At 37.9% G+C, this 27,490-nt stretch overlaps 1 protein-coding gene across 1 annotated transcript; it reads left to right on the forward strand.

The window, feature by feature from the left end:
- Nucleotides 1–208: 208 nt before the first annotated feature.
- On the forward strand, nt 209–27,490 carry LOC109103279 (NLR family CARD domain-containing protein 3-like). Its single transcript, XM_042712574.1, is given in 9 exon segments — nt 209–445; nt 5,780–5,945; nt 6,041–6,151; nt 21,271–22,235; nt 22,238–23,111; nt 25,039–25,212; nt 26,036–26,209; nt 26,755–26,801; nt 26,894–27,490. Coding segments are annotated over 8 exon segments (3,048 nt in total). The 5' UTR covers nt 209–445; nt 5,780–5,781; the 3' UTR covers nt 27,433–27,490.

Below are 27,490 nucleotides of genomic sequence, written 5' to 3' on the forward strand. Positions count from 1 at the left end.
AGACTATAAAACTATAGATTCACTTGGTATTTAAGTACTATGGCTTATCTTGAACTTTCTACTTTACAGGCAGCGGTGTATTAGGTACATCAGTGAAATGTGTTTCTGGTTGCCACATGTAAAATTCAAATGTCTGTTCATTTGACAAATGTTATATCTAATCCACATTGACTGCTTTAAAGAAAGCACTGTGTGAGCGCCGGGAAGCAAAAGTTGTCCAACTTGACTTCTCCATTTTCAGCTCCTCCCCCGACTCAACCAGCAAATCTCCCAGATCAGTTAGGCAACCCGAAACCAAAGTTGCACGCACCTGTGGGTGGGGTGAGTACTTGACAAACGTTGTCATTTATGTGGGTGAAGCAATTTTCTGAATTCCTGATGACTTAACTCCGTTTAATTCAGCCTGTTGATGAAAAGACACAGAAGCTGATCATAAAATCTCATGGTAAGTTGTGTTAACATATCACCTGGCTGATCTTATCTCAGCAAAAAGACCTACGGTGAAACAATTTATACAGTGGAAATGCGATATTCTGCTAAATCTTCATGGGTAAACAGAACTAAGATACAAATGTTTTGGCATTTGGCATATCTATGCAAGCCTGCATGGGAAATGTACATATCTATACATATACGCTACTATCTTTGTTACTGTAGCTATTTCCCTGTTCTACAGTAGCTTGTGCTATTCGATGTCTGCAAACTTTGTATTACAGGCACTTCTCATGTTTATTTGTCTCTTTATAATGAATCTCTTGTTGTATTCCTCAATTGTAAGTCACTTGGGATAAAAGCATCTGCTTAATTATTAAGTGTAAATGTATGTCCTTATTCTAGATTTCATCATTCTAAAAGTGAACTGCTTTTAGCTGGTCTTTGTACCATATTCCTCCTTGTTTGCTCTCTCGTGTTTATTCTTAACATTTCTCTTAATATCACAGAGGATATTAAGTGTGAGTCATATTAGCATAATGCATCCTTAGGCATGTTTATCACATTTTCATGTTGTGATAATTGCTTAAGCTTTTATCACATATAATATTTAAATAAGTTGCAAAAAAGTGTTGTTATAATAGAGTGTAATAGGTTCAATAACTTTTCTTATAACAAAAAGAACTGAACATTTAAATCCAATAAAGCAATGCACAAAAATGTATAAAGTAAACAAATGCTTCAAACAGATTAAAGTGCAAAAAAAAAAAAAAAAAAAAAAAAAAAAAAAAAAATTATAAAATAAGGTCTCATTACTTAGCCTTAGTTAATTCATTAACATTAACAATAGCTACATTTGTTTCACAAGTTATTCTTTGTTTAAAAAAAAAATGTTTGCTTGGGTATATTAAATACATGAACAACTTTTGATTTTAATAACATGTTATTAAATGTTGAAATTAACTAAGATTAATAAATGCTTTAGAAGAATTTTTAATTGGCAGTTTATGTTAAATAATAAACTAATGTAATTTAGGGCATGTTGTGGTCCAGATAAAAATGTAAAAAGTTTGCAAAAAATAAAAAAAAAAGTTGGTTCAGGTGTTTGATTGGGGTTGGAGCTGAAATCTGTAGGAAGGTAGCTGTTCAGCAGCAGGATTGGAGACCACTGGTCTAAATATTTAGGTGTTCAGTGCTGTCATGAACCCCATTGCAAATACAAAAATCTGAATGGCTGTTTAAATCATTTAAATCCTGTTCAAAAACAGAAGGTAGCAGCTGCTTTGGTTACAGCTGTATTTCTGCTGCTCCATCAGCGCCATCTGCTGTCAGATAGTGAATGTGCGTCTCTTTTACTCGTTCCGCCTGGGCTTTTCATCCGTGTTGGGCTTGTTTACATCAGAGTGCGCATGCCTCTTTGACGCAGCATACAGCAGTGTTTTGAATTTTAACTAGCTGATGCAAAAAGTATTCTTAAAATGCATTCAAAAACAAAAATTATTTACCCTAAATAATTATTTCCAGTATTTTGAAATGCCCACGATAACAATATCATGCATGTTCATTGTCATGATATATCATATTTCTGAATACCGGCATATGTCTATCACATCTTATATAAAAAGAAAAATCCAGTGTTCAAGATTTTTATTTATTTATTATTTTTGCTGTTCCTTATATGGTACAAAGAAAAAGATAAGCAGCTTATTTTGGTTATTATATTTAGTTACATTATATGCCATAAACTCATTATTCATGCATACCAAAAGTTAATTAAAAGTTAATTCTCAGCACATAGAGACTCTTTCACCTAGATATCACACTATAGAGACTGTGTCTGTTCCCTGGGATAGAAAATACAAAAAACGTCCAAACCAATTTAAGAGCAACAATTTAATTGAGGTTCAACAAATAAAAAACAGATGAAATACGGATAAACAAATGATAAAGCTTGGCTTATTGAATATCAGGTCCCTTTCTACGAAAGTACTTTTTGTAAATAATATGATCACTGATCATAATCTAGATGCACTCTGATGATTACATTATTTTAAATGAGTCTACACCCAAAGATTACAGTTATAAGCAGGAGCCACATCCAAAAGGTAAAGGGGGAGGTGTTGCTTCAATTTATAACAATGTTTTCAGGATTTCTCAGAGGGCAGGCTTCAAGTATAACTCATTTGAAGTATTGGTGCTTCATATAACATTATCCAGAGAAACAAATGTTAATGATAAATCCCCTGTGATGTTTGTGCTGGCTACTGTATACAGGCCACCAGGGCACCATACAGACTTTATTAAAGAGTTTGCTAATTTTACATCTGAGTTAGTGCTGGCTGCAGATAAAGTTTTAATTGTTGGAGATTTTAATATCCATGTTGATAACGAAAAAGATGCATTGGGATCAGCATTCATAGACATTCTGAACTCTATTGGGGTTAGACAACACGTCTCAGGACCTACTCATTGTCGAAATCATACCCTAGATTTAATACTGTCACATGGAATTGATGTTGATGGTGTTGAAATTATGCAGCCAAGCGATGATATCTCAGATCATTATTTAGTTTTGTGCAAACTTTATATAGATAAAACTGTAAATTCTACTTCTTGTTACAAGTATGGTAGAACCATCACTTCTACCACAAAATACTGGTTTGTAAGTAATCTTCCTGATGTATCCCAATTCCTTAGCATATCCAAAACCTCAGAACAACTTGATGATGTAACAGAAACTATGGACTCTCTCTTTTCTAGCATTTTAAATACAGTTGCTCCTTTATGCTTAAGGAAGGTTAAGGAAAACAGTCTGACACCGTGGTGTATTGAGCACACTCGCACCCTAAAGAGAGCAGCCCGGAAAATGGAGTGCAGCTGGAGGAAAACAAAACTAGAGGTATTTCGTATTGCTTGGAGGAAAAGTAACCTATCCTACAGAAAAGCATTAAAAACTGCTAGATCTGATTATTTTTCATCTCTTTTAGAAGAAAACAAACATAACCCCAGTTATTTATTCAATACAGTGGCTAAATTAACGAAAAATAAAGCATCAACAAGTGTTGACATTTCCCAACATCACAGCAGTAATAACTTTATGAACTACAGTACTTTACTTCTAAAATCGATACTATTAGAGATAAAATTGTAACCATGCAGCCGTCAGCTACAGTATCACATCAGACAGTGCACTATAGATCCCCTGAGGAGAGGAAGAATTGTATAAACTTGTTAAATCATCTAAACCAACAACATGTATGTTAGACCCTATTCCATCTAAGCTCCTAAAAGAGGTGCTTCCAGAAGTCATAGATCCTCTTCTGACTATTATTAATTCCTCATTGTTATTAGGATATGTCCCCAAAACCTTCAAACTGGCTGTTATTAAGCCACTCATCAAAAAAACTTGACCCCAAAGAACTAATCATAGACCGATCTCGAATCTCCCTTTTCTGTCCAAGATACTAGAAAAGGTAGTATCCTCACAATTATATTCCTTCTTAGAGAAAAATGGCATCTGTGAGGATTTCCAGTCAGGATTTAGACCGTATCATAGTACTGAGACTGCTCTCCTTAGAGTTACAAATGACCTGCTCTCATAATCTGATCGTGGTTGTATCTCTCTATCAGTGCTATTGGATCTTAGTGCTGCATTCGACACTATTGACCACACCATTCTTTTGCATAGACTAGAAGACTTTGTTGGCATTAATGGAAGTGCATTAGCATGGTTTAAATCATACTTATATGACCGCCATCAATTCGTAGCAGTGAATGAAGAGGTATCATATCGATCACAAGTGCAGTATGGATACCTCAAGGCTCAGTACTAGGGCTATTACTCTTCAGGCTTTACATGTTACCCTTGGGAAATATCATCAGGAAACACGGTGTTAGCTTTCACTGTTATGCTGATGATACTCAGCTCTATATTTCTTTGCGGCCCGGCGAAACATAGCAATTTGAAAAACTAACGGAATGCATAGTCGATTTAAAAAAACTGGATGACGAGTAATTTCTTACTGCTAAATTCTGAAAAACAGAAGGTGTTAATTATAGGACCTAAAAGCTCTGCATGTAATAACCTAGAATGCTGTCTAAGACTTGATGGCTGCTCTGTCAATTCTTCGTCATCAGTTAGGAACCTAGGTATGCTATTTGATAGCAACCTTTCCTTTGAAAGCCATGTTTCTAGCATTTGTAAAACTGCATTTTTCCATCTCAAAAATATATCTAAATTACGGCCTATGCTCTCAATATCAAATGCAGAAATGATAATCCATGCGTTTATGACCTCAAGGTTAGATTATTGTAATGCTTTATTGGGTGGTTGTTCTGCACGCTTAGTAAACAAACTCCAGTTAGTCCAAAATGCAGCAGCTAGAGTTCTTACTAGAACCAGGAAGTATGATCATATTTGCCCGGTTCTGTCAACACTGCACTGGCTCCCTATCATCGTATAGATTTTAAAATCTTGCTTATTACTTATAAAGCCCTGAATGGTTTAGCACCTCAGTATTTGAACAAGCTCTTGTTACATTATAGTCCTCTACGTCTGCAGTGTTCTCAAAACTCTGGCAATTTGATAATACCTAGAATATCAAAGTCAACTGTGGGCGGCAGATCCTTTTCCAATTTAGCACCCAAACTCTGGAATTAACCTACCTAACATTGTTCGGGAGGCAGACACACTCTTGCAGTTTAAATCTAGATTAAAGACCAATCTTTAATCCAGTACGTATCCAGCCCAGATGGTGGATCAGCACCTAGAAAGGACCTCTACAGCCCTGAAAGACAGCGGAGACCAGGACAACTAGAGCACCAGAGACAGATCCCCTGTAAAGACCTTGTCTCAGACGACCACTGGGACAAGACCACAGGAAACAGATGATTCTTCTGCACAATCTGACTTTGCTGCAGCCTGGAATTGAACTGCTGGTTTCATCTGGTCAGAGGAGAACTGGCCCCCCGACTGATCCTGGTTTCTCCCAAGGTTTTTTCTCCATTCTGTCACCGATGGAGTTTTGGTTCCTTGCCGCTGTCGCCTCTGGCTTGTTTAGTTGGGGACACTTCATTTACAGCGATATCGTTGACTTGTTTGCAAATTTTTTGCACAGATACTATTTAAACTGAACTGAGCTACATGATGACATCACTGAATTCAATGATGAACTGCCTTTAGCTGTCATTTTGCATTATTGACACACTGTTTTCCTAATTAATGTTGTTCAGTTGCTTTGGCACAATCTTTTTTTGTTTAAAGCGCTATATAAATAAAGGTGATTTGACTTGACTTGACCAAAATTTTATCAGTTTTCATAAATATATTTATTCATGTCACTTGCAGTCATGAAATCTATCTCTAAAATGAGTGCTGATAAGGAGAGATGTAAGGAGGATGTTCAGTACCAGAGAGCACCATGTCCAGAGCCCAGCTGTGTGTCTATGAAGAGTGAGAACTCAATCTATCAACCTCCTAAATTCAGTAATGAAGCAGTGACCTCTGACACCAGGTGAGATGTTGTCAGTTCTGGAAACAAGAAATCAAATAATAGTAACAGATTGTCTTCTGCAGACCCTGAATAACCTTTGCTAATTATATCATCAGAATGAGACAGACAGCAGCATCTCCAGCATCCAGCTGTGTGTCTATGAAGAGTAATGACTCCATTGTTCAGCCTCCTAATCTCTGTAATGGAACAGTGACCTCTAACCCTGTGTGAGTATAAACACAGTGAAAGCTGATGAAATGTTCTGGATTCTTGGCTTATGATGTTTAAAATAATTAAATTTTTTAAAAACAGTTACTTTATCTGATGTTTCAATTCATTTTTCCTATACCATGTGTGTACCATGTATGCGACAAGAATACTTTTTGTTCACAAAGAAAACGAAAATAATGACTTGATTCAACAATTCCTCTCCTCTGTCTTTCCAAATCAGCATAGCACCATTTTGTAATTTCTGAGCAGTACGCAGGTGACGTATGCTCTTCTGTGCCAGCACCACTGTGCTGATGTGCTGTTTTCATTCAAACCAAAGCGTAAATACATGTAAAAAAAAATACATGTAAATACATGTCCTTGAGGCGCAGCTGACACAGAAGAGTGTAAGCCACAGGCATACTGCTCGGATTTGTCAAAATGGTGCTACGTTGATTTGGAGAGACACAGAGGAGAGGAATTGTTGAATAAAGTTGTTATTTTTGTTATCTTCATGTACAAAAAGTATTCTCTTTGCTTCATAATGTTACGGTTGAATCACTGATGGCAGATGGACTATTCTGACGATGCTTTTCATACTTTCCTGGACCTTGACACTGTTATTTATTTGGTAGTCTATGGGACAGTCTCAAGCCTACCGGTTTTCATCCAAAATATCTTAAATTTATATTTTCATTAACAACATGCAATGAATGTAGCAAAATTCAATGGGAATTTGAAAATGCTCTCCATGGCATTTGTTGTTCACAACCTCACCTATCAATCATTGCATCAAGGCAGGTGTTGAATTTTGTTCCCATAAAACCACTTAGGATTACTGTTATAATATCTGTTACATCAAATTAGGACATGAAAGTGACATATTAGCTTTTATTCAGTTTTATGTGAGAATCTCATTTGGAATAAAATACAATTAGTACAATGAAAAGTAGAGCACTAAGACAGATAGGTGTGGTTTCAGTGTAGTCCTCAATTTATGAACATGTAAAATGACTAATGACAGTAAATGTGATTGAAACTCATAATTAATTTCTTTAGGGTAATATTATTGCACAAATGCTGCAGATTACAAACTATAAATCATTTTAAATGATCAGAAATCAAATATATTGTACTTGTTACCTATTTAAACTTTACTTTACATGAAAACAAACCCTGAGGTTTTCCCATCTTTTGTAACACATTTCAGAATTTGGCAGAATGTACATCTTTTTCACCCAATGCTTTTTAAAAGTCAGTAAAAAGCCCGACAGCAAAACCAAATTAGATGTAACATTTTTGTTTTATTCTATAACTTACGGACAAATTTTCTTCCAAATTCAGAATCAAAATAACAAAAAAAGATACAGTTTTCAGACCACAAATAATGCAAAGACAAGTTCATATTGATTTTTAACTCTGAATTTCAATCACAGCTTTTAGTGTAAAAATTCAAGTAGCTCAGCTTAGTTTTTATGGCTTTTGGACCATCCATCTACCTCTTGATCCCATTCCAGAGGTTTTCAGGTCTGGATATTGGGCTGGCCATGGCAGGATCTTGATCTGGTGTGCCTCCGTCCACACCTTGATTGACCTGGCTGTGTGGCACAGAGCATTGTCCTGCTGGAAAAACCAATCCTCAGAGTTGGGGAACATCGCCAGAGCAGAAGGAAGCAAGTTTTTTCCAGCACAACCTTGAATATGGCTTGATTTGTGCACCCTTCATAAAAAAAGTACCACCAGATCATCACAGATCCTCCACCAAATTTCACAGTGGGTGTGAGACAAAGGCCTTTCCAGATCTTTGTCTAGCCATTAGATGACCAGATGTTGGGCAAAGCTGAAAATTGTACTCAAAGAAGGTCCAATCCTTATGGTCTTTAGCAAAACTCAGCCTGGCTCTTCTTTGCTTCTCATTGATGAATGTCTTTTTTTCTAGTTTTGCCCTGCTTCAAACAGTCCATGCAGTGCACTTCACCCCAACTGCTGTTTTCCATTCTTTTTGTAGATCTCTTGATGTCATCCTGTGGTTGTTGAGTGACAGTCAAATGAGTTGGTGGTCATCCCAGTCAGTGGAGAGTCGTTTTTGCCCTCTGCCGGTCTGTTGCTTTTTTTGTCCCTAATGTCTTCAGGTTAAACTTGTTCTTATGAACTTCGGTCTTTAAAAATTTTAAGGATGGAAGCAACCTGACGCTCACTGTATCCCTCTGCCAGTAAAGCCAGAACTGAACCCTTCTTTTCCTCACTCAAATCTTTTCATTTCCACTCTTTTGGGATTTTAATAGTTGTTATTTGATTCCAATTACTTTTGAGGTACTGCTAGTGTGGCAGGACAGTAAAGCAGAGAAAAAATCGAGAGAAAGACCACAACCTTGACTTAAAATCTGCAATAGTAACCCACTACACCACCTAGGGACTTCCACGCCAGGATATAAACAACCACTCCACAATACAGGTTCGGTCTACCCAGAAATGACTGAAAAAACACTGCTCCCCAAAGAGTAAATGGTGTATCTCTCTAGGTCCCCAAAGGGAGAACTTTCAGCACTGACAAGGAAATACAAGTCAAAACAAATATACAATTACACAAAAATAGAAAAGAAAGAAAAGAAACTACAAATCTATGCAAGATATTAGGGTATGTGACTAGCAGCCCTGTAAATCACTGAAAGTACAGTATATCACACCAGCCATCTTGATCACTGTTACCCAAGAGGTTAACAAGAAAAGAAAACAACTAAATAAACCCTTTAATGTCCCCAAAACCAACAGCAAACAACTGACACAAAGAAACAGCCCAAATAATCAAACCAAAAATCTAATAAAGACAATGACTGCAATAAACACAGCAGGAACTGTAGAGACAAAACAGCAGTGCAGTCTAGGTCTGTATGTCCTGCCAAATATTGACCCACTCCACGGCTCTACGCTGGACATAAGTCGATAGGCACTTCCCCTCAACCTGCTCAGACACTGACGTCCATTAAACTTAAACATTTAAAATATAAAACCTGGGTCATATTCACTGGGTCAATCCGACTGATATGAAAAAGCTATGAGCTATAAGCTCCTGCTATGACATATCCCGCTGCCCCCGAACTGCAGGACACTGACTTTGGTTACACACAGTATTACACCTCCCACATATGGAATTCCATTCATTCACATACCTGGGTTTAAACAGAGAAAGGAATAGAAAACCCAAACCACACGACTCCACCAGGCAAGGGCAACACAATGGAAACCGTAAGGTATGGGAAATTAGTTAAGTGCTCACTACAGTAGGTGGCCATCCAAAACGTTGGTTCTACCGCCGCACGTACCGCCGCCGCCGCGTCTGCAAAGTGCATTTGCAGCTTTTGACTGCTGAGTGGCGCTTTAATCACAAGTTTTCAAACAAGTGCATCAAAGCACATTGTCAAGAATAGACGTCAGCTTTGCCTCACCGAAGTGTTATATTTGACTGCAGTCGGGGAAAATGAAAGAAAAAATATTTAATATTCACAGATGAAAGTTTAGTCCTTATGAAGATATGTGCATTTCTTTAAATGAATTCAAGCAGGATAAATATCAAGCCTATGAGCCTGTGCTTATATTTTCTCTACACCATATTTTAGATTTGACACATTTAAATAGTGTGCAGTATTATTTATATAATATGAATTATGTGTTTTATTATTTAAAAGAAATTGTGGTTTACTTTGCATTGGAGCATTAAAAGTGGTAGCATAGTGAGCTAGGCTTGCGTGTTTTATAAAATATTTTCTTTATTTTAGTAAAACGTGAGTCACTGTATAATTTCGCTCCCATTATTTAGGCCTCATTAAAACAAGAAATTAATAAATTAAACCTGCACAATTTAACTAAATCATTGAAACTCTAAAGAATGGACTGATTAATAAAACGTCCTCATGATTAAACTCAAGTTCTCTCATTATAATCAACGAAATACACACAATGTAAAAAAAGAGCTTCATTAATTGACAACTTCAGTCTTCTTTCATGTAATTTAAGTAAAAAAATCATTCAATCATTTAAATGCAGGTTTGTATAATATTCCTTAAAATATCAGTGCAAGATTTGCTAGGCGCACATAATGCTGAGTGCACATGCAGCATTTATTCTTATTTGTCTACATATTCTATCTTCATTACAAATCTTGTTTGGTTTTATTTAGGATAATTGCATGTAAAAAAAAAATATTTGCTTTGTAATGCATATGCAAAATGTGAATTATTATTCATATTCAAGTGTTTGTGCGAAAATTATTACGCATGCATGAAATGGAGGCGCCGTCTCGGTCACATGATTTTTTTCCTAATAATGAAATAACTGAAAATCGGGGTGTCTCACATACATGAGAAATATATCTACAGAAAGCTTGAAATATCTTTTAAACAAATCAATTTAACTCTCTAAAGGCACGTCCATGTGGAGAGAGTCAGCACTGTGAATTTCATCTTGAAGCCAACAAGAAAACATTTGTTTATTAATAAATAATTAAAATGTCTCCTTTTTCACAATTATTAAGCTACTTCTGCCTGTGCTTTGGGGCAAACTTAATGCATGTGCTTGAGTGCGGAATATATAAGGCTCATTATGGATTATAGATGTTAATTTAATATAAACCTGCGATTAGTTGAATAATGACAAATGAACGACTAGTAACTAGAAAAATCTTATGTGGGAGGCAGATCTATTAAACATCCTCTAGACATCTTTGTTAAAGTTTTTAAAGCATTTTATACGCGTTTGCATAAATTCTTCTTTCAGAACGGTCTGTAATGCAGAGATGTCTTAACTCAGATTTTATTTTTATTTTTTTCATAAAATATGAAATGAAATTGATATTTTATGTTTTGAGAATGGCCAGCCCTTCTCTGCAGATATTGTGATTCTGGTTTGTGCATTTTAAATCACATAAAATCTACAAAATATAAAAAAACTCTTGTTTTTTGTTACGTCCGTAAAAAAAAAGCCTATAAAACATTCATGTTCATAAACGGATACTTTACTGATGTCTGGATGTTTGGGATTTAGAAAACTTCAATATTGGTCATGCATAAGCTACAATCTGTGAAAATTTATATTTCACACAAAAATATTGTATGGACGCAACAAAATAAAACCGCAGACGCTCCACTCAGGGCTCCCGTAGTTCTGATTGGGCTCAACCCTCCCCCGCGCGTTTGAGATACGCTGCCGAGCAGAGTATGAGCGGAGCGGTGTTATTCTGACTGGAGCGAGGAGCGGATTTTTTAAAAGTCGGAGCGTCTGGTTTTCACTCGCTCCAAGAGCGCTCCAGCACCACTCCATCACGAGTACAATTCATGCCAACAGCCCGTAATATAACTGCATATTTAGCAAGAATTCACATGATAAACATATTTAGCTATAGCTTGATAGAATACACATAATCTCTCCGATCAGAAGGTTATAATGACGGCAATAGTCAAGCGGGATTTTACAGGCTAGTTATCAAGAAATTTGTCTTCCTTTTACTGATTATTTTTGGGTTAAAGCATGATTTAAACAGATACAGCACATTCACATGTAATCGCTGTCGCAATAATGCATTCAAACAAATGTAATTTTACAGTGCTACTTCATCTGTAACTGATTTTGAAATCTGTAAGAAATGCATCGATCTGTAGATAAAATAACTGACGAAAATGTACTGTTATATTCATCACAAACAAAATTTGCACAGCAAAAAGCAGCAATTATACCTTTTAATGCTGACAATGTTATTAGTTTGGCATATGGTAGGAAAAAAAAGTTTGCACACAATAGCCTAATCCCCTTTGTGTAACGTTTGATCAGGCTCCAGTCCACCAGAGGGAGCCTTCACCTGAATATTGAACTCTGCCACTTCCTGTTCCTGCCACATCAGTTCCTGTCTTGTCATTTCCTGTCACCCTGTATTTAAGGCCTTTGTTTGAACTGCCACTTTGCGAAGTATTGCCAGTTCACTGCCTTACTAAGCGTTCTTTCATTGTTCCATTGATGCTATTTGTTATGACCTTTGCTTTTGCTCTTTTGACTCACGTTTTTGGATTACTGTTTTGGATTTATCTGCCTGTGGATTGTTTTGCCTGTGTTTTGACCCAAGCCTGTGACCTGACCACGAGTAGTGCCTATTGTTTGGATTTTATGCTCAGATCCTATAATAAAGACCCGCTTATGGAATCCACTCAGCCTAAACCCTCCTTACAGAATACTTTGCCTGGTGCGGATCCAGCGGAAGTCTCTCAACTCCTTTCTACCATCGAGTATCAAAAGGATCTGCTGAATGGTTTTCAACACCAGTTGTTGACGCTACAAGCCACCAATGAGCATTTGACACAGTACATTCGGTCTCTCCCTGCCCCACGACCTGACCCGGTAAGATTTGCTTTACCTGATAAGTTTGATGGCTCTCCTGACAACTGTATTGGTTTCCTACGACAGTGTTCTATCTATTTCTCTAACCAACCTGAAACTTACCACCAAGACCATACAAAGTGTTCGTTTATCATGACCTTGCTTACCGGGAAAGCATTAGAGTGGGCTACAGCTGTTTGGGATCATGACACACATATCCAGCAGTCTTATAGTTATTTCACTCAATTGATTCGTGATGTCTTCCAATATCCTGCTGGGGGCATGGACGCAGCAACTCAACTAACTCAGTTACGTCAAGGCAACAGACCAGCTTCTGACTATGCTATCCAGTTTCGCACTCTCGCAGCACAAAGTGGGTTTAATGATGTTGCTTTGAAGCACATTTTTCTTTCAAGTCTGTCTGCTAAATTACAAGCGGAATTACTATGTAAAGATGACTCCCTCGACTTCTTCCAGTTTGTTACCCTTGCTATCAAGATTGACAATCTTTTACGAACTCAACCAAGTCCCAAGTCTAACTTCGCTTATGTGCCTACTATTACTGCGCAAACACCATGTCAGTCTGTTCCTACTGAAGCCATGCAAATTGGACGAACTCACTTACCACCCTGATGAACGGAGAAGAAGATTACTCAATCAACTCTGTTTCTACTGTGGTGAATCAGGACATCGCTGTTCCGACTGTCCTGTTAAACCTGCTGCAAACCCCTCTTCAAGTTATCGAGTGAGTCACAGGTTCAATACTTTACAAATCAGTTTATGCTTGTCACTTCCCATCATTTTGTCAGTTGCCAATCAAGACCATCATTTTTCAGCGTTAATAGATTCTGGAGCTGCTGCAAATGTGATTCATCAAGATTTAGTTAAGCAGTTGAACATTCCTACAACCAAATGTGAACCACCTATTGCTGTTACTGCCGTTGATGATGGTCCTGTCGGTAAAGGTCATATCACACATCAAACACTTCCCATAAAACTTAGAGTTGGCCTGTTTCACATGGAAGAAATCACTCTCTATGTTATATCATCACCACGAAACCAAGTTATCCTCGGATATCCTTGGTTGTCTACGCACGACCCACAGTTTTCCTGGAAGGAGAGGGAGTTGGTCAGTTGGTCACCTCATTGTCACTCTCACTGTCTAGAGCTGCCCACCAAGCTTCCAGTCTGCATGACTCATCTAGCCAAGAATCCAATTTCACTACCCACTAATGTCCCTACTGAGTATGCCGACTTAGCCGAGGTATTTAGCAAAGACAAGGCCACCAAGTTGCCACCTCATCGCCCCTGGGACTGTGCCATTGACCTCCTTCCTAACACCTCTCCACCTAAGAGTCGTGTTTACCCGCTGTCTATTCCTGAAACCATGGTGTTTGTTTGTTTGATTGAAGGATCATTTTATTATGGGTTTATTAGGCCATCCACCTCTCCTGCAGCATCTGGGTTCTTTTTTGTTGACAAGAAAGATGGTGGTTTAAGACCTTGTATTGACTATCGTGCACTCAACGCTATCACTGTTAAGAATCGCCATCCTTTGCCTCTTATCCCTTCTTCTTTGGAGCAATTACGTGAGGCCAGCTATTTCACTAAATTGGACCTCAGATCTGCCAACAATCTCATCAGAATCCGTGAGGGTGATGAATGGAAGACGGCTTTTCTCAGCAGCAGGGGGCACTACGAGTATTTGGTTATGCCATTTGGGTTGGCCAATGCACCTTCAATTTTCCAGTCCTTCGTTAATGAAGTTTTCAAGGATCTCTTGAATCAGTATGTGATTGTCTACATAGACGATATCTTGATCTACTCTTGCTCCATGGAGGATCATATCTCTCATGTAAGAACTGTGTTGTCACGCCTACTCCAGAATGGTCTTTTTGTCAAGGCGGAAAAGTGTGAGTTTCATGTTACATCAATTAAGTTCCTGGGATACAATATTAGCCATTCAGGGGTTGAAATGGATGACAACAAAGTAAAAGCTGTCACGGACTGGCCCATACCAAGCACTTTTATGTTTTTGGAACGATTTCTAGGATTTGCAAACTTCTACCGTAGATTCATCCGTGATTTTTAGTACCATAGCTGCACCTGTCACCTCACTACTTAAAGGAAAACCCAAGAAGTTAGTATGGACGGAGGCAGCTACTTCAGCAATCAACAAGCTCAAGTCCAGTTTCACCACAGCTCCCATTCTTAAGCATCCAGATCCTAAACTTCCCTTCATCGTCGAGGTTGATGCATCCGACTGTGGAATCGGTGCTGTCCTCTCTCAGCATCATGGAACACCCGGCAAGTTACACCCTTGTGCATTCTTCTCAAGAAAGTTAACTCCAGCCGAAAACAATTACGATATTGGTAACAAGGAATTATTATCCATCAAGGCCGCTCTTGAAGAATGGAGACACTGGCTAGAAGGCGCCCTTCATCCCTTTCAGGTCATTACAGACCACAAAAACCTAGAGTATATCAAGGATGCCAAGCGTTTGAATCCTCGTCAGGCAAGATGGGCACTCTTTTTCACTCGATTCAATTTCTCAGTCACATACCGTCCAGGGAGCAAAAATAGTAAGGCGGATGCATTGTCACGTATCCATGACTCTGCTAATTCACAGATGAGACCAGAAACCATCTTACCACCCTCCATAATCATCGCACCCATCCAGTGGGATATTATGGAAGAGATTCAACATGCCCAACACGAAGAGCCATCCCCTCCAGAGTGCCCAGCTGGGAAAATCTATGTTCCCACCAGTCTTCGTAACAGAATCATTCAATGGGTTCACACATCCCCTGCTTCTGGACATCCTGGAATTAATCGCACCACGGCTTTGGTCAGAAATTCTTTTTGGTGGGCACACATTATCTGCAGATGTCAGTAATTATGTAAGTGCTTGTCAGATCTGTGCTCAGTCACGAACACCTCGACAATTGCCTGCAGGACTTCTAGAACCGCTACCAATTCCCCAACGGCCCTGGTCACACCTGTCTATTGACTTTGTCACTGATCTGCCTAACTCTCAAGGATTCACCACCATTATGGTCTATTGACCGCTTCTCTAAGTCTTGTCATCTCATTCCATTGAAAGGAATACCCACTGCCATGGAAACTGCCCAAGTTTTGTTTAATCAAGTATTTAGGATTTACGGACTACCAGATGATATTGTGACTGATCGAGGGCCACAGTTCACATCCCGTGTTTGGAGAGCTTTTTGCAAACATTTAAACATCAATGTCAGTCTCACATCTGGCTATCATCCTCAAGCTAATGGTCAAGTAGAGCGTCTTAATCAGGAGATTGGCAGATACTTGAGATCATACTGTAGCCAGGAACAGGAGAAATGGAGCATATTCCTCCCATGGGCAGAGTATGCCCAAAATTCCCTCACTCACTCTTCAACTGGGCTTACCCCCTTCCAATGTGTCCTTGGAAACCAGCCTCCTCTGTTTCCCTGGTCTGGGGAGCCATCTGAAGTGCCTGCTGTGGATGAGTGGATTAGAAGAAGTGAACAGGTCTGGGACAATGCTCATGTCCGTGTCCAGCGGGCTATTCGATCTCAAAAGATCCAAGCTGATCGACACAGACGTCCACATCCTGAGTATCAGCCAGGTCAAATGGTGTGGCTTTCCACTCGTGACCTACGCCTGAAACTCCCGTGCAAGAAATTAAGTCCAAGGTACGTTGGTCCTTTTAAGATTATACGTCAAGTTAATCCTGTTACGTACCGTTTAGAGTTGCCTGCTAATTACCGCATCTCTCCTTCCTTTCATGTGTCCCTCCTGAAACCGGCCCACGGCCTATTGAGCCCCGAAGCCACTGACGAAGAACCGCCTCCACCGCTTGAGATCGAGGGAGCTCCTGCCTACCTAGTCCGGGAGATCCTAGATTCTCGCAGGAGGAGGGATCAGATGCAATATCTCATTGACTGGGAGGGATACGGCCTGGAAGAGAGATCGTGGGTAACAACTAAGGACATCTTGGATTCATCACTTATCAGAGACTTTCACCAAACTCACCCAGATCGTCCGGCACCCAGACCAAGGGGTCGTCCTAGAAGAACACCTAGAGGTGTTCCTAGGGGGAGGGAATCTGTAACGTTTGATCAGGCTCCAGTCCACCAGAGGGAGCCTTCACCTGAATATTGAACTCTGCCACTTCCTGTTCCTGCCACATCAGTTCCTGTCTTGTCATTTCCTGTCACCCTGTATTTAAGGCATTTGTTTGTACTGCCACTTTGCGAAGTATTGCCAGTTCACTGCCTTACTAAGCGTTCTTTCATTGTTCCATTGATGCTATCTGTTATGACCTTTGCTTTTGCTCTTTTGACTAACGTTTTTGGATTACTGTTTTGGATTTATCTGCCTGTGGATTGTTTTGCCTGTGTTTTGACCCAAGCCTGTGACCTGACCACGAGTAGTGCCTATTGTTTGGATTTTATGCTCAGATCCTATAATAAAGACCCGCTTATGGAATCCACTCAGACTAAACCCTCCTTACACTTTGAAACTCTCCTGTTATTTTATTTATTTTTTTAATTTTATTTTTATAGGCTACGTTATGAACATAACATTTCAACTTCAGCCACGGAGTGAAGGTTGAGCGGTGTTTCTGGTATCAGTGAGCGGGAGCGATTATTAAATGCTCGGAGCATGGAGGGAAATTGTTGCTGCTCCACTCTCACATACTCTGCTGCCGAGTGAGAGAGATGTTTCGCCCTACGAAATGAACAAGACCGTCCGGTGTAGACATGGTTAGACAGTGTCTGCTATGTTTACAAATAATTTATATAAGAAATTATATAAGAAATAAATACATAACCTAAACCAGCGGTATAACGAGATGAAAATATAGACTAGAAAATATATTTACACTTGGTCTGTCCAACGTCCATGACACTGACTGGCGGAGTCGCCAGTTTTAATCTGAACAGCTCTTAACGCCGAGTGGATGGTTAGATGCATGATGGGCTAGTATTAAAAAAATAAATTAATAAATAAAATAAAGGTCTTTCCAGCATTAAGGTAATAACATTAGCTAGGCCTACTGCTTTTTTAAATCATCTTGTTTCAGTTATAAATTTGACTGGTAAATGATAAAGAATTATATTAAAACTTGTTTTGAACAATTTATTTGTCATTTGAATATTGATTTTAAGTAGGGAGGCAAAAAAATCGATTTAAATCGTAAATCGATTTTTTTTTGTGAAAAAAATCAGGGCCTAATGCAACAGATTTATTTTTTATTTTTATTTTTTTAATTAAGGTAACTTCCTCTGAAATTAAGTTATAATAACTAATAAACTTTATTGCGCTATACAGTAGTCGACATTTGAAGTGGATCAAACCTTTCTTTAAAGTTGTTTTAAAACCAATATGTCCTAAAAACCTGTTCTGCAAGTTTTAAACCCTCATAAGACACTGTGCATATGAAAGAGCAAGAGATTCACACCTTTATCTCGACCCCCACAAACTATACAGAACTACCCCAAAACCCCCAACCCCTCCAGCTGAACTGAACTCAGTCTGTTTTTTTGGCTGTGAGGAACGGTGTGTTGTTATGTTACTAGGCTGAAACATGCCTGCACTCACAGCAGCCGTTCTCTTTTTATTCATTATTTTCCCGCAGCCCATATTATTATTATCACTAGACCAAAATAATAACAAATTATCAATTGATAATTAATCATTATTTTTGAGAAAATTGTAGACGTTTGTGAACGTAGACGTTTGAGGCAGGCTTTAAGACCAAGCGGAGTCCTCCGTCAGCTGCTCCCGCTTCCGTCCACGTTTGGATTTTATAATAAGCAATTAAAACCTTTTTTTAAATTTTTTTATTTAACTTGTTTTTCTTTAATTTTAATATTATTTTAAAATCTTAAGGAGTTTATAAGTTGAAACGGTAAAATGTCACAGTGCATGTTAAATAGCCTAAATGAACTTGTATCTTGTATAGTATCTGAAGAAAGTGATTGCATGTTAGCATAAAACAATATATTTTGACTTTTTTTTTTAATGAACAATTGCTAATATGTGACAGCAACCTTTATATCAAACATTTTGAAATCGTCCACAGCTGAGCATCACGGGAGGCAGATTGAGCATGCAAAGTGAATGTGATGCACAAAGTCATTTTCAGATGCAATGGAAAAATAAAGCTGGAAAAATTATAGCTACACATAACTTGTAAATAGTTAACAACATAGCCTAGATTAGGCCCATACTCTATTCCTAAGTATATAATGTAAATTTGTTAACCGACAATAACACATGTTAACCGATTAATCACCTATTTTCGTTTGCTGCATTTTTTTTAAATACGCTAAAAAATAAATTAAATTTGTGAGAGTTGCATTTTACTACATTCAGAAATAATAACGGCAGGCCTAATAATGCTATAGGCTAATGTACCAACAGGATATTTTTAGTTCCCTTCACTTTACAACAAATCCTTTAAATTCAACACATTTATCAGAACAGAACAAGAATTACAAATATATAATTCTAATGGATAAATATTATTGCAGTATATAATAATATAGGCTTATAAACAAAACAAAAATAATAATTAAAAATAATTTAAAGCGATACACAAGGTTGGGCTTATCTCTCTCATTCGGGACAAATCCAAACATGTTGCCCATTTGAAGCTAAACTCTTATTCATTAGGTAAAATAGGCTTTGGATTTCACACGTGTTTCAGTATCTACACACACAAAAAAAAATCATAATGAGCAAAAATATGCCAAAGTGGACCGTTGCTGGCGCCGCATGGCTCGGTGAACGACTGCTGTTTCCAGATATGTGCGCGTGAGGCACCAGCGCGATCAAAGTCACAATTCACAATTTTTGGTCACGCAGTAAATGCAAAAATGCAAAGTGTTAGCAGTTTGAAAAATCAAGAATAATAACAGAATGAATAAGAATTATTTGTAAATGCTGGACCATTCTCATTTCGCTCTGCATATGGAACCTGAAGATTATTAATATTTTTTTTTAACCAAGAATGAAAAGAGAAATGAAAACATTTAGCTTTTTAATCCGTATATATATATATATATATATATATATATATATATATATCTATATATAATATATTATATATATATATATATATATATATATGTAATGACTGTTTAATAACAATAGCATGCATAAGAGCCTTTGTGTAAAGGTCTTTCTTTAAATTTTTGAGTAGACTGTAGCCTAAGGCTAGCCTATTTTTTAATGGCTTTTAAGGATGTTATAATGTATATTATAATGTTATGGTTGTTTTACGTCTTCCTTTCATTTTACAATTACATTCATTTCGCAATCCGTCCCTTTGCGCCACCTGGCGGTAGTTTCACGAATGATTTTAACATGCGACTGACTTGCAGTTAACGCCGTGGCGGTATTACCCATTTTGGTTGTCAACCTACTGTATGTCTTCTTCTTCTTCCTCCTCCTCTCTCGGGGTGTTTTTTTTTTTTTTTTGTTACATTGGCAAACCAGCGTTGCTCACTATGTCACTGGCACGCTCTACTTTTATTGTGATACAGTCATGTTAATCATTAACCAGCCAGTGACTGGCAGCTAAACTTGTAGTGAGTTCTTCCTATTCTCCAGCAGAGGGGGTTGTGGAAGCAATATTCATCCCATCACACTAGCATTGTTTTGCCATCCAGCTGATCCTTTTGCAGGAGGATAGGATAGTAATGACCACAGCAACAGTTTTTATATTTTTCCTTGTTATGATTTAGTTTAGGTTATCACCTAATCAGTACTTAATTAAGCAGAATGAGGTGTGCCCATGTTGTAATTCAACAGACAATGGAATGGAATGGCTGCCATACATGTAGAGATTTACTTTTACATTTAGTCATTAAGCAGACGCTTTTATCCAAAGCGACTTACAAATGAGGACAATAGAAGCAATCAAAACCAACAAAAGAGCAATGATATGTACAGTAAGAGTCGTGACAAGTCTTGGTTAGCCTAACACAGTACATGTAGAGGTTTGATAGAACTGGCTGGAAGACCTGCAAAGAGAGTGTTGCCATAGTCAAATCTGGAAAAAAAAAAGTGCTTTAACAAGGAGTAAGTATGTTCCTAAAGAAAGGGCCTGACCTTCCTAATGTTGTATAAGCAAATCTGCAGGACTGGGCAGAAATTCAGATGCTGATTTAAGAAAAATTGTGAGTGGTCTCTTAATTTTTTTAGAGAGCTGTTTGTGCCCCAAACACTTTTGCTATCTGGGACAGTTCTTCTATATTAAATTAGGCAAAGGGGCTTCCCAGAAAATACAGAGAACAGCAATGATTAATGAATCATCTCAGAATACATTTGATTTTTGCCATGTTCAATGTGCAGTATTAATGTAAAGATGTGTGTATTTTGTATTTATTTATAGTATAATATAGTAATCATTTAATATATATATATATATATTTCCTGAAGCTATGCTAATGTCTGACTACATACTTCAAATAACATGCTTGTCTCAAAGATTAAGCCAAGCAGTTGTATGTGCAGATGCTTGTGATACTAAAATTGTAAAAACAACAAAACAAGAAAAAATACACTGTGTTTGACTAGAATTAGAAAATATAATGGACATTGGTAACATGTTTTAACGGTAAACATTAAGAATGCAGGTCATTTTCTGTTCTAACTATAAAAATATCAAATCATGATTGATATTTTTGTATAATAGTTTTCTGTACTTTCACATTTTTTCCTCAGTTTGTTGTTTTGCTTTTCTTGTTGCTGTCTCTCCAGTAATGAACACAATGATCATCTGACCTGCACTTCATACTTAGTGGAGACTGACATCAGACACCAGAGAATCAAACACACTCACAAAACATGCATGAAGAACAAATATGAGAGCTTATTTGAAGGAATCAAATTACAAAAGAATCAAACTTTGCTGAACAGAATCTACACACAGCTTTACATCACAGAAGGAGAGAGTGAAGAAGTGCATGAAGAACATGAGGTTGTACAGATGGAGAAAACACAGAGACCACAATACTCACAAGACACTCCAATCCACTGCAATGACATCTTTAAACCCTTACCTGAACCAGGATGTGAGGAGAAAGACCAAATCAAGACTGTTCTTACTAAAGGCATTGCTGGAATTGGCAAAACCGTCTCTGTGCAGAAGTTCATTCTGGATTGGGCAGAGGGCAAAGCCAATCAGGATGTAGATTTCATGTTTGTGCTTCCATTTCGAGAGCTGAACTTGATTAAAGATCACCAATACAGTCTTCACAGACTTCTGCTGGACTTTCATCCTGAACTTAAAGATCTGGACTCTAAGATTTATGAGGAGTATAAAGTTGTCTTCATCTTTGATGGTCTGGATGAAAACAGAATTACACTGATGTTTTCACACAGACAGAAAGTTTCAGATGTTACTGAGATTTCATCAGTGGGTGTATTGATAACAAACCTCTTCAAAGGAGAACTTCTTCCTTTCTCTCACATCTGGATCACCTCCAGACCAGCAGCAGCCAAACTCATCCCCTCCATATACATCAACCGTGTGACAGAAATTCAAGGATTCAGTGACCCTCAGAAAGAGGAATATTTCAGGAAGAGAATCAGTGACGAGCATCAAGCCAGCAGAATCATCTCACATATCAGAAGGGCAAGAACCCTCCACATCATGTGCCACATTCCCGTCTTCTGCTGGATTTCAGCCACTGTGCTTCAAAACATCCTAAAACACAATGACGAATTCCTAAAACTCTGACTGAAATGTACATACATTTCTTGCTCATTCAAATAAATACAAGGAATCAGAAATATGAAGAGGACAATCTAGAGAAGCTCCTTAAGTCAAACAGAGAAATGATTGTGAAACTTGCTGAACTGGCTTTCAAACAGCTGATGAAGGGCAATGTGATGTTCTATGAGGAGGACCTGATTGAGAGCGGCATAGACCTCACTGAGGCCACAGTGTATTCTGGGATTTGCATAGAGATCTTTAAGGAGGAATCTGTGATTCATCAGAGAAAAGTTTATAGCTTCATACATCTGAGCTTTCAGGAGTTTCTTGCTGCTTACTTTGTGTTTCATTCATATATCACTAAAAACATGCAAGCATTGGACACTTTTGAATGTTTCGGGTTTAGGAAGATCTCACTTTCTGAGATACTACTTTCAGCAGTTGACCAAACCCTATGGAGTGTAGATGGACACCTGGATCTGTTCCTGCGGTTCCTACTGGGCATCTCGCTAGAGTCCAATCAGAAACTCCTACAGGGTCTTCTGAGACAAACAGAGAACAGCTCAGAGAGCATCAGGAACACCACTCGGTACATTAAAAGCACAATCAGAGCTAATGATGTTTTTTCAGCTGACAGATCCATCAATCTGTTCCTCTGTCTGCTGGAAGTGAATGATCTGACTCTTTACAAAGAGATTCAGGACTTTGTGAAGTCAGACAAACACTCAAAGAATAAACTCTCTGCTGCTCACTGCTCAGCAATAGCTTACATGCTTCAGATGTCAGAGGAGGTGCTGGATGAGCTTGACTGCAAGAAATACAACACAACAGAAGAGGGTACGAGAAGACTGATAACAGCTCTGAACAACTGCAGAAAAGCTATGTGAGTATTCATTTATCTTATAATGTATATTCTAGGACTGTCACGATATTAGATTTTTCATATCATGGTTATTGTGGCCATAATAATTCATGATATTGATATATCATGATTTCTACAGAAACCTTGGAGTAAAAAAGATATCAGTCAAATAATTTTTTACTTTGTTTATTGAGTTTTTTCTTTTTCGCCCAATCAACATAAGTAACACTTAACAATAAGATGTCAATGATGAACAATGAACAATACATTTATTACATTATTACATTTATTTAAGTCTTTGGTTCTTTTAATTGTGATGATTTTGACTCACATTTAACAAAAACCCACCAATTCACTATATCAAAAAATTTGAATACTTCATAAGACCATTAAAAAAAAAAAAAAAAAAAAAAAAAAACTTTTTTAGTGAATTGTTGGCCTTCTGGAAAGCATGTTCATTTACTGTACATGTACTCAATACTTGGTAGGGGCTCCTTTTGCTTTAATTACTGCCTCAATTCGGCGTGGCAAGTAGGTGATCAGTTTGTGGCACTGCTGGGGTGGTATGGAAGCCCAGGTTTCTTTGACAGTCGCCTTCAGCTCATCTGCATTTTTTGGTCTCTTGTTTCTTATTTTCCTCTTGACAATACCCCATAGATTCTCTATGGGGTTCAGGTCTGGTGAGTTTGCTGGCCAGTCAAGCACAGCAACACCATGGTCATTTTACCAACTTTTGGTGCTTTTGGCAGTGTGGGCAGGTGCCAAATCCTGCTGGAAAATGAAATCAGCATCTTCAAAAGCTGGTCAGCAGAAGGAAGCATGATGTGCTCCAAAATTTCTTGGTAAACGGGTGCAGTGACTTTGGTTTTCAAAAAACACAATGGACCAACACCAGCAGATGACATTGCACCCCAAATCATCACAGACTGTGGAAACTTAACCCAGCCTCAGTCCATTCCTTGTGAAGTTCACTCAAATTCTTAAATCGATTTTGCTTGACAAACCTCATAAGGCTGTGGTTCTCTCGGTTGGTTGTGCATCTTTTTCTTCCACACTTTTTCCTTCCAATTAACTTTCTGTTAACATGCTTGGAAACAGCACTCTGTGAACAGCCAGCTTCTTTGGCAATGAATGTTTGTGGCTTACCCTCCTTGTGAAGGGTGTCAATGATTGTCTTCTGGACAACTGTCAGATCAGCAGTCTTCCCCATGATTGTCTAGTGAACCAAACTGATGGTTGTCTTTGAAGGCTCAGGAAACCTTTGCAGGTGTTTTAAGTTGATTAGCTGATTGGCATGTCACCATATTCTAATTTGTTGAGAATTGGTGGGTTTTTGTTAAATGTGAGCCAAAATGATCACAATTAAAAGAACCAAAGACTTAAAACTACTCCAGTCTGTGTGCACTGAATTTATTTAATACACAAGTTTCACAATTTGTGTTAAATTACTGAAATAAATGAACTTTTCCATGACATTCTAATTTATTGATATGCACCTGTATATTAAGCCCTCCAAACAAACTCATGAGCATATAACCTGTGCTGTCAGGTTCTTTGACAGACTTGCTGTTCTTTAAGGCTTTTGCATTTTACAGTTATATCCTTATCTGTAATGATGTTCCAAATTCATATAATTATCAAGAACAGATAAAGGAATGACAGTTGCATGTTACTGTTTAGAGGAAAGAGAATGTGTTTGTTCCTGCAGAACATTCCTCTTAACTGTTAACACTGAGTTTGTGCTTTTTCCTTATTATCCCTTTTAATTTAACAATTTAAACTTTTTGCTGTAAAACCTGCCATTGGTTTCTATTTTACACAATTTATAAGCATAGGCTACATAGAAACTTAACACTAACATTTTTAACCAAAAAAATAAAATAAAATAAATTGTAGTGGAGTTTTAAATAGTTGTTTGATTATTTTGAAAATTGGTTGTTCTGTTTAGACTGTCAATCTGTAATCTGACTGATCAATCCTGCAAAGGCTTGGCTTCAGCACTTCAATCATCAAACTCATCACTGAGAGAGCTGGACCTGAGTAACAATGACCTGCAGAATTCAGGAGTCAAATTTCTCTGTGCTGGACTGAAGAGTTCAGACTGTACACTGAAGATACTGAGGTATTTCATTACATTACTAAGATAATCTCTTTCTTCTTCTACAACTCTTGAAGTCTATGTCAGTCCATAGAATAGTGAAAAGAAATCTTGGCACACAGGTAGAAGACAATCTGATCATATACAGCAAATTTCACTCATGTTTTGAACTTTTGAACAGTATGGCCTAGAAACATGCCACTTTGAATTTTCTGAAAAACCTACCTTTCCATCCTAGGCAGTTGATCAGACAATCACCGTATTTAGTTCAGATCATCATTAGACCACGCTAACAAAAATTGTATAAAACTATTATGATAGACAAATCGATTCTCATAATAATTTAATGAATTTAATGCATGAACCAAACAGGACTTGAGGCTGTTTCTCCACAATGTCAATTTTATCCAACTGAAACTTGGTATATGCCATAGTAGTGATGCCCACAGGGTATGTGAGCAGTTTCAGCACAGCATGACCAGCTGTTCAATAAATATGGATAATAGCTACAATTGCTTAAAAGTTCCTATTTGGGCTTCTGCCATTTTGAGTTTTTGAATTTTTAGAACATGACATTGTATTTGCCATGGTCCATCATGATCCCTGCAATTTTGAGTTCTATTTAAAGTTTTTTTTTTTTTTTTAACTCTCCTTACAGCATTCATCAGATCTTTGCCAAATTTGGCTCCATTTTAAAATATGTGGAAAGAACATAATTTATATTACAATGAATAGATCTTTTATAGAAAAAGAAAATATCACAACCCTTATGTTTCATTTACATGGTAGTAAGTAGTAGTAAGTAGTAGTGTCTTGAGGGTCTTTACTATTGATGTGTGTGTCTTAGATTATCTGGCTGTATGGTGACAGAGGAAGGCTGTTGTTATCTGGCTTCAGTTCTAAGGGCAAACCCCTCACACCTGAGAGAACTGGATCTGAGCTACAATCACCCAGGAGACTCAGGAATGAAGCTGCTCTCTGATATACTGGAGGATCCACACTATAAACTGGAGAAACTCAAGTATGTTGGGCCTTATGGTAAAGTTTTTCTGTTTATTTGGAGTTCAAAGTGTAAACAAGTTAAATTGTGTAGGAGCTGTAATCTCATGTTCACTGGAAAGAGGACCCAGAGAGGTGAGGGATAAATTCAGGTTTATTAAGTGAGAAAAGAGAGGGAGAGTTACACTATAAACTCACACAACAAAAACCAACTCCACTCCAAGGCAAACACTGAGTTCCTCTGCTGGGAGGAGTAGAGCTGATTGCACTCAAAGACTATGTAATGGTCAGGAAGACATGGGTGCCCAAAAAGGACTGTGTCCAGAGAGAGATAGAGGAGAAGATGAAGGAACAGAGGAATAATAAGAGAGAATTTTATAAGAGACAAATCCATGTGCTAAGACAAACTAACTCACACCAGACAGAAGAAAGAGGGCATACTTCCCATTAAAAGGAAAGATTTTCTATAGAAATGTATATTTTATTTACTTTTCACATTTCACTTATTTTATGCTCTTATTGAATCAGAAAAGCAGAGATTGTTATTGTTGTTATTTATTTTTACAGTGTGGATCATGCTGGAGAGGTCATGATTACAGCAGGACTACGCAAGTGTAAGTTCACACACACACACACACACACACCTTTTGTCACTGTTGCCCTGTTGTGTTCTCATTCTCTCCTCTGTTTTTTCTCTTGTGTTCAGATGCCTGTGATCTCACACTGGATCCAAACACAGTAAACATTCATCTCTGTCTGTCTGAGCAGAACAAAAAGGTGACACGTTTGGAGGAGCAGCAGTCATTTCCTGATCATCCAGAGAGATTTGATTACTTTCCTCAGGTTCTGTGTAGAGAGAGTCTGTCGGGACGCTGCTACTGGGAGGTCGAATGGAGCGGCTGGAGGGGGGCTGTTATATCAGTGGCACATAAAGGAATGAGCAGGAAAGGAGGAAGTGATGATTGTAGGTTTGGGTTCAATGAAAAGTCCTGGAGCCTTGATTGCTCTGATGACATTTTCACTGTCTGGCACAATAAAAAAAGCACTGACATAGCCCCCATCCCATTCTCCTCTAAGAGAGTAGGAGTGTTTCTGGACTGGCAGGGTGGCACTCTGTCCTTCTACAGAGTCTATGACACACACACACTCACACACTTACACACATTTTACTCCACATTCACTGAACCCCTCTGTGCTGGATTTAGGGTTTTTATTGACTCTTCAGTGTCTCTTCGTCGGATTTAACAGCATCCACAAACTGCTATCTTGTCTTGTCAGTGAAGTTTCATTAAAGGAGTCATAT

This window comes from Cyprinus carpio, chromosome A23 (assembly GCF_018340385.1).
Source record: "Cyprinus carpio isolate SPL01 chromosome A23, ASM1834038v1, whole genome shotgun sequence".
In the NCBI taxonomy this organism is placed as follows: domain Eukaryota; kingdom Metazoa; phylum Chordata; class Actinopteri; order Cypriniformes; family Cyprinidae; genus Cyprinus; species Cyprinus carpio.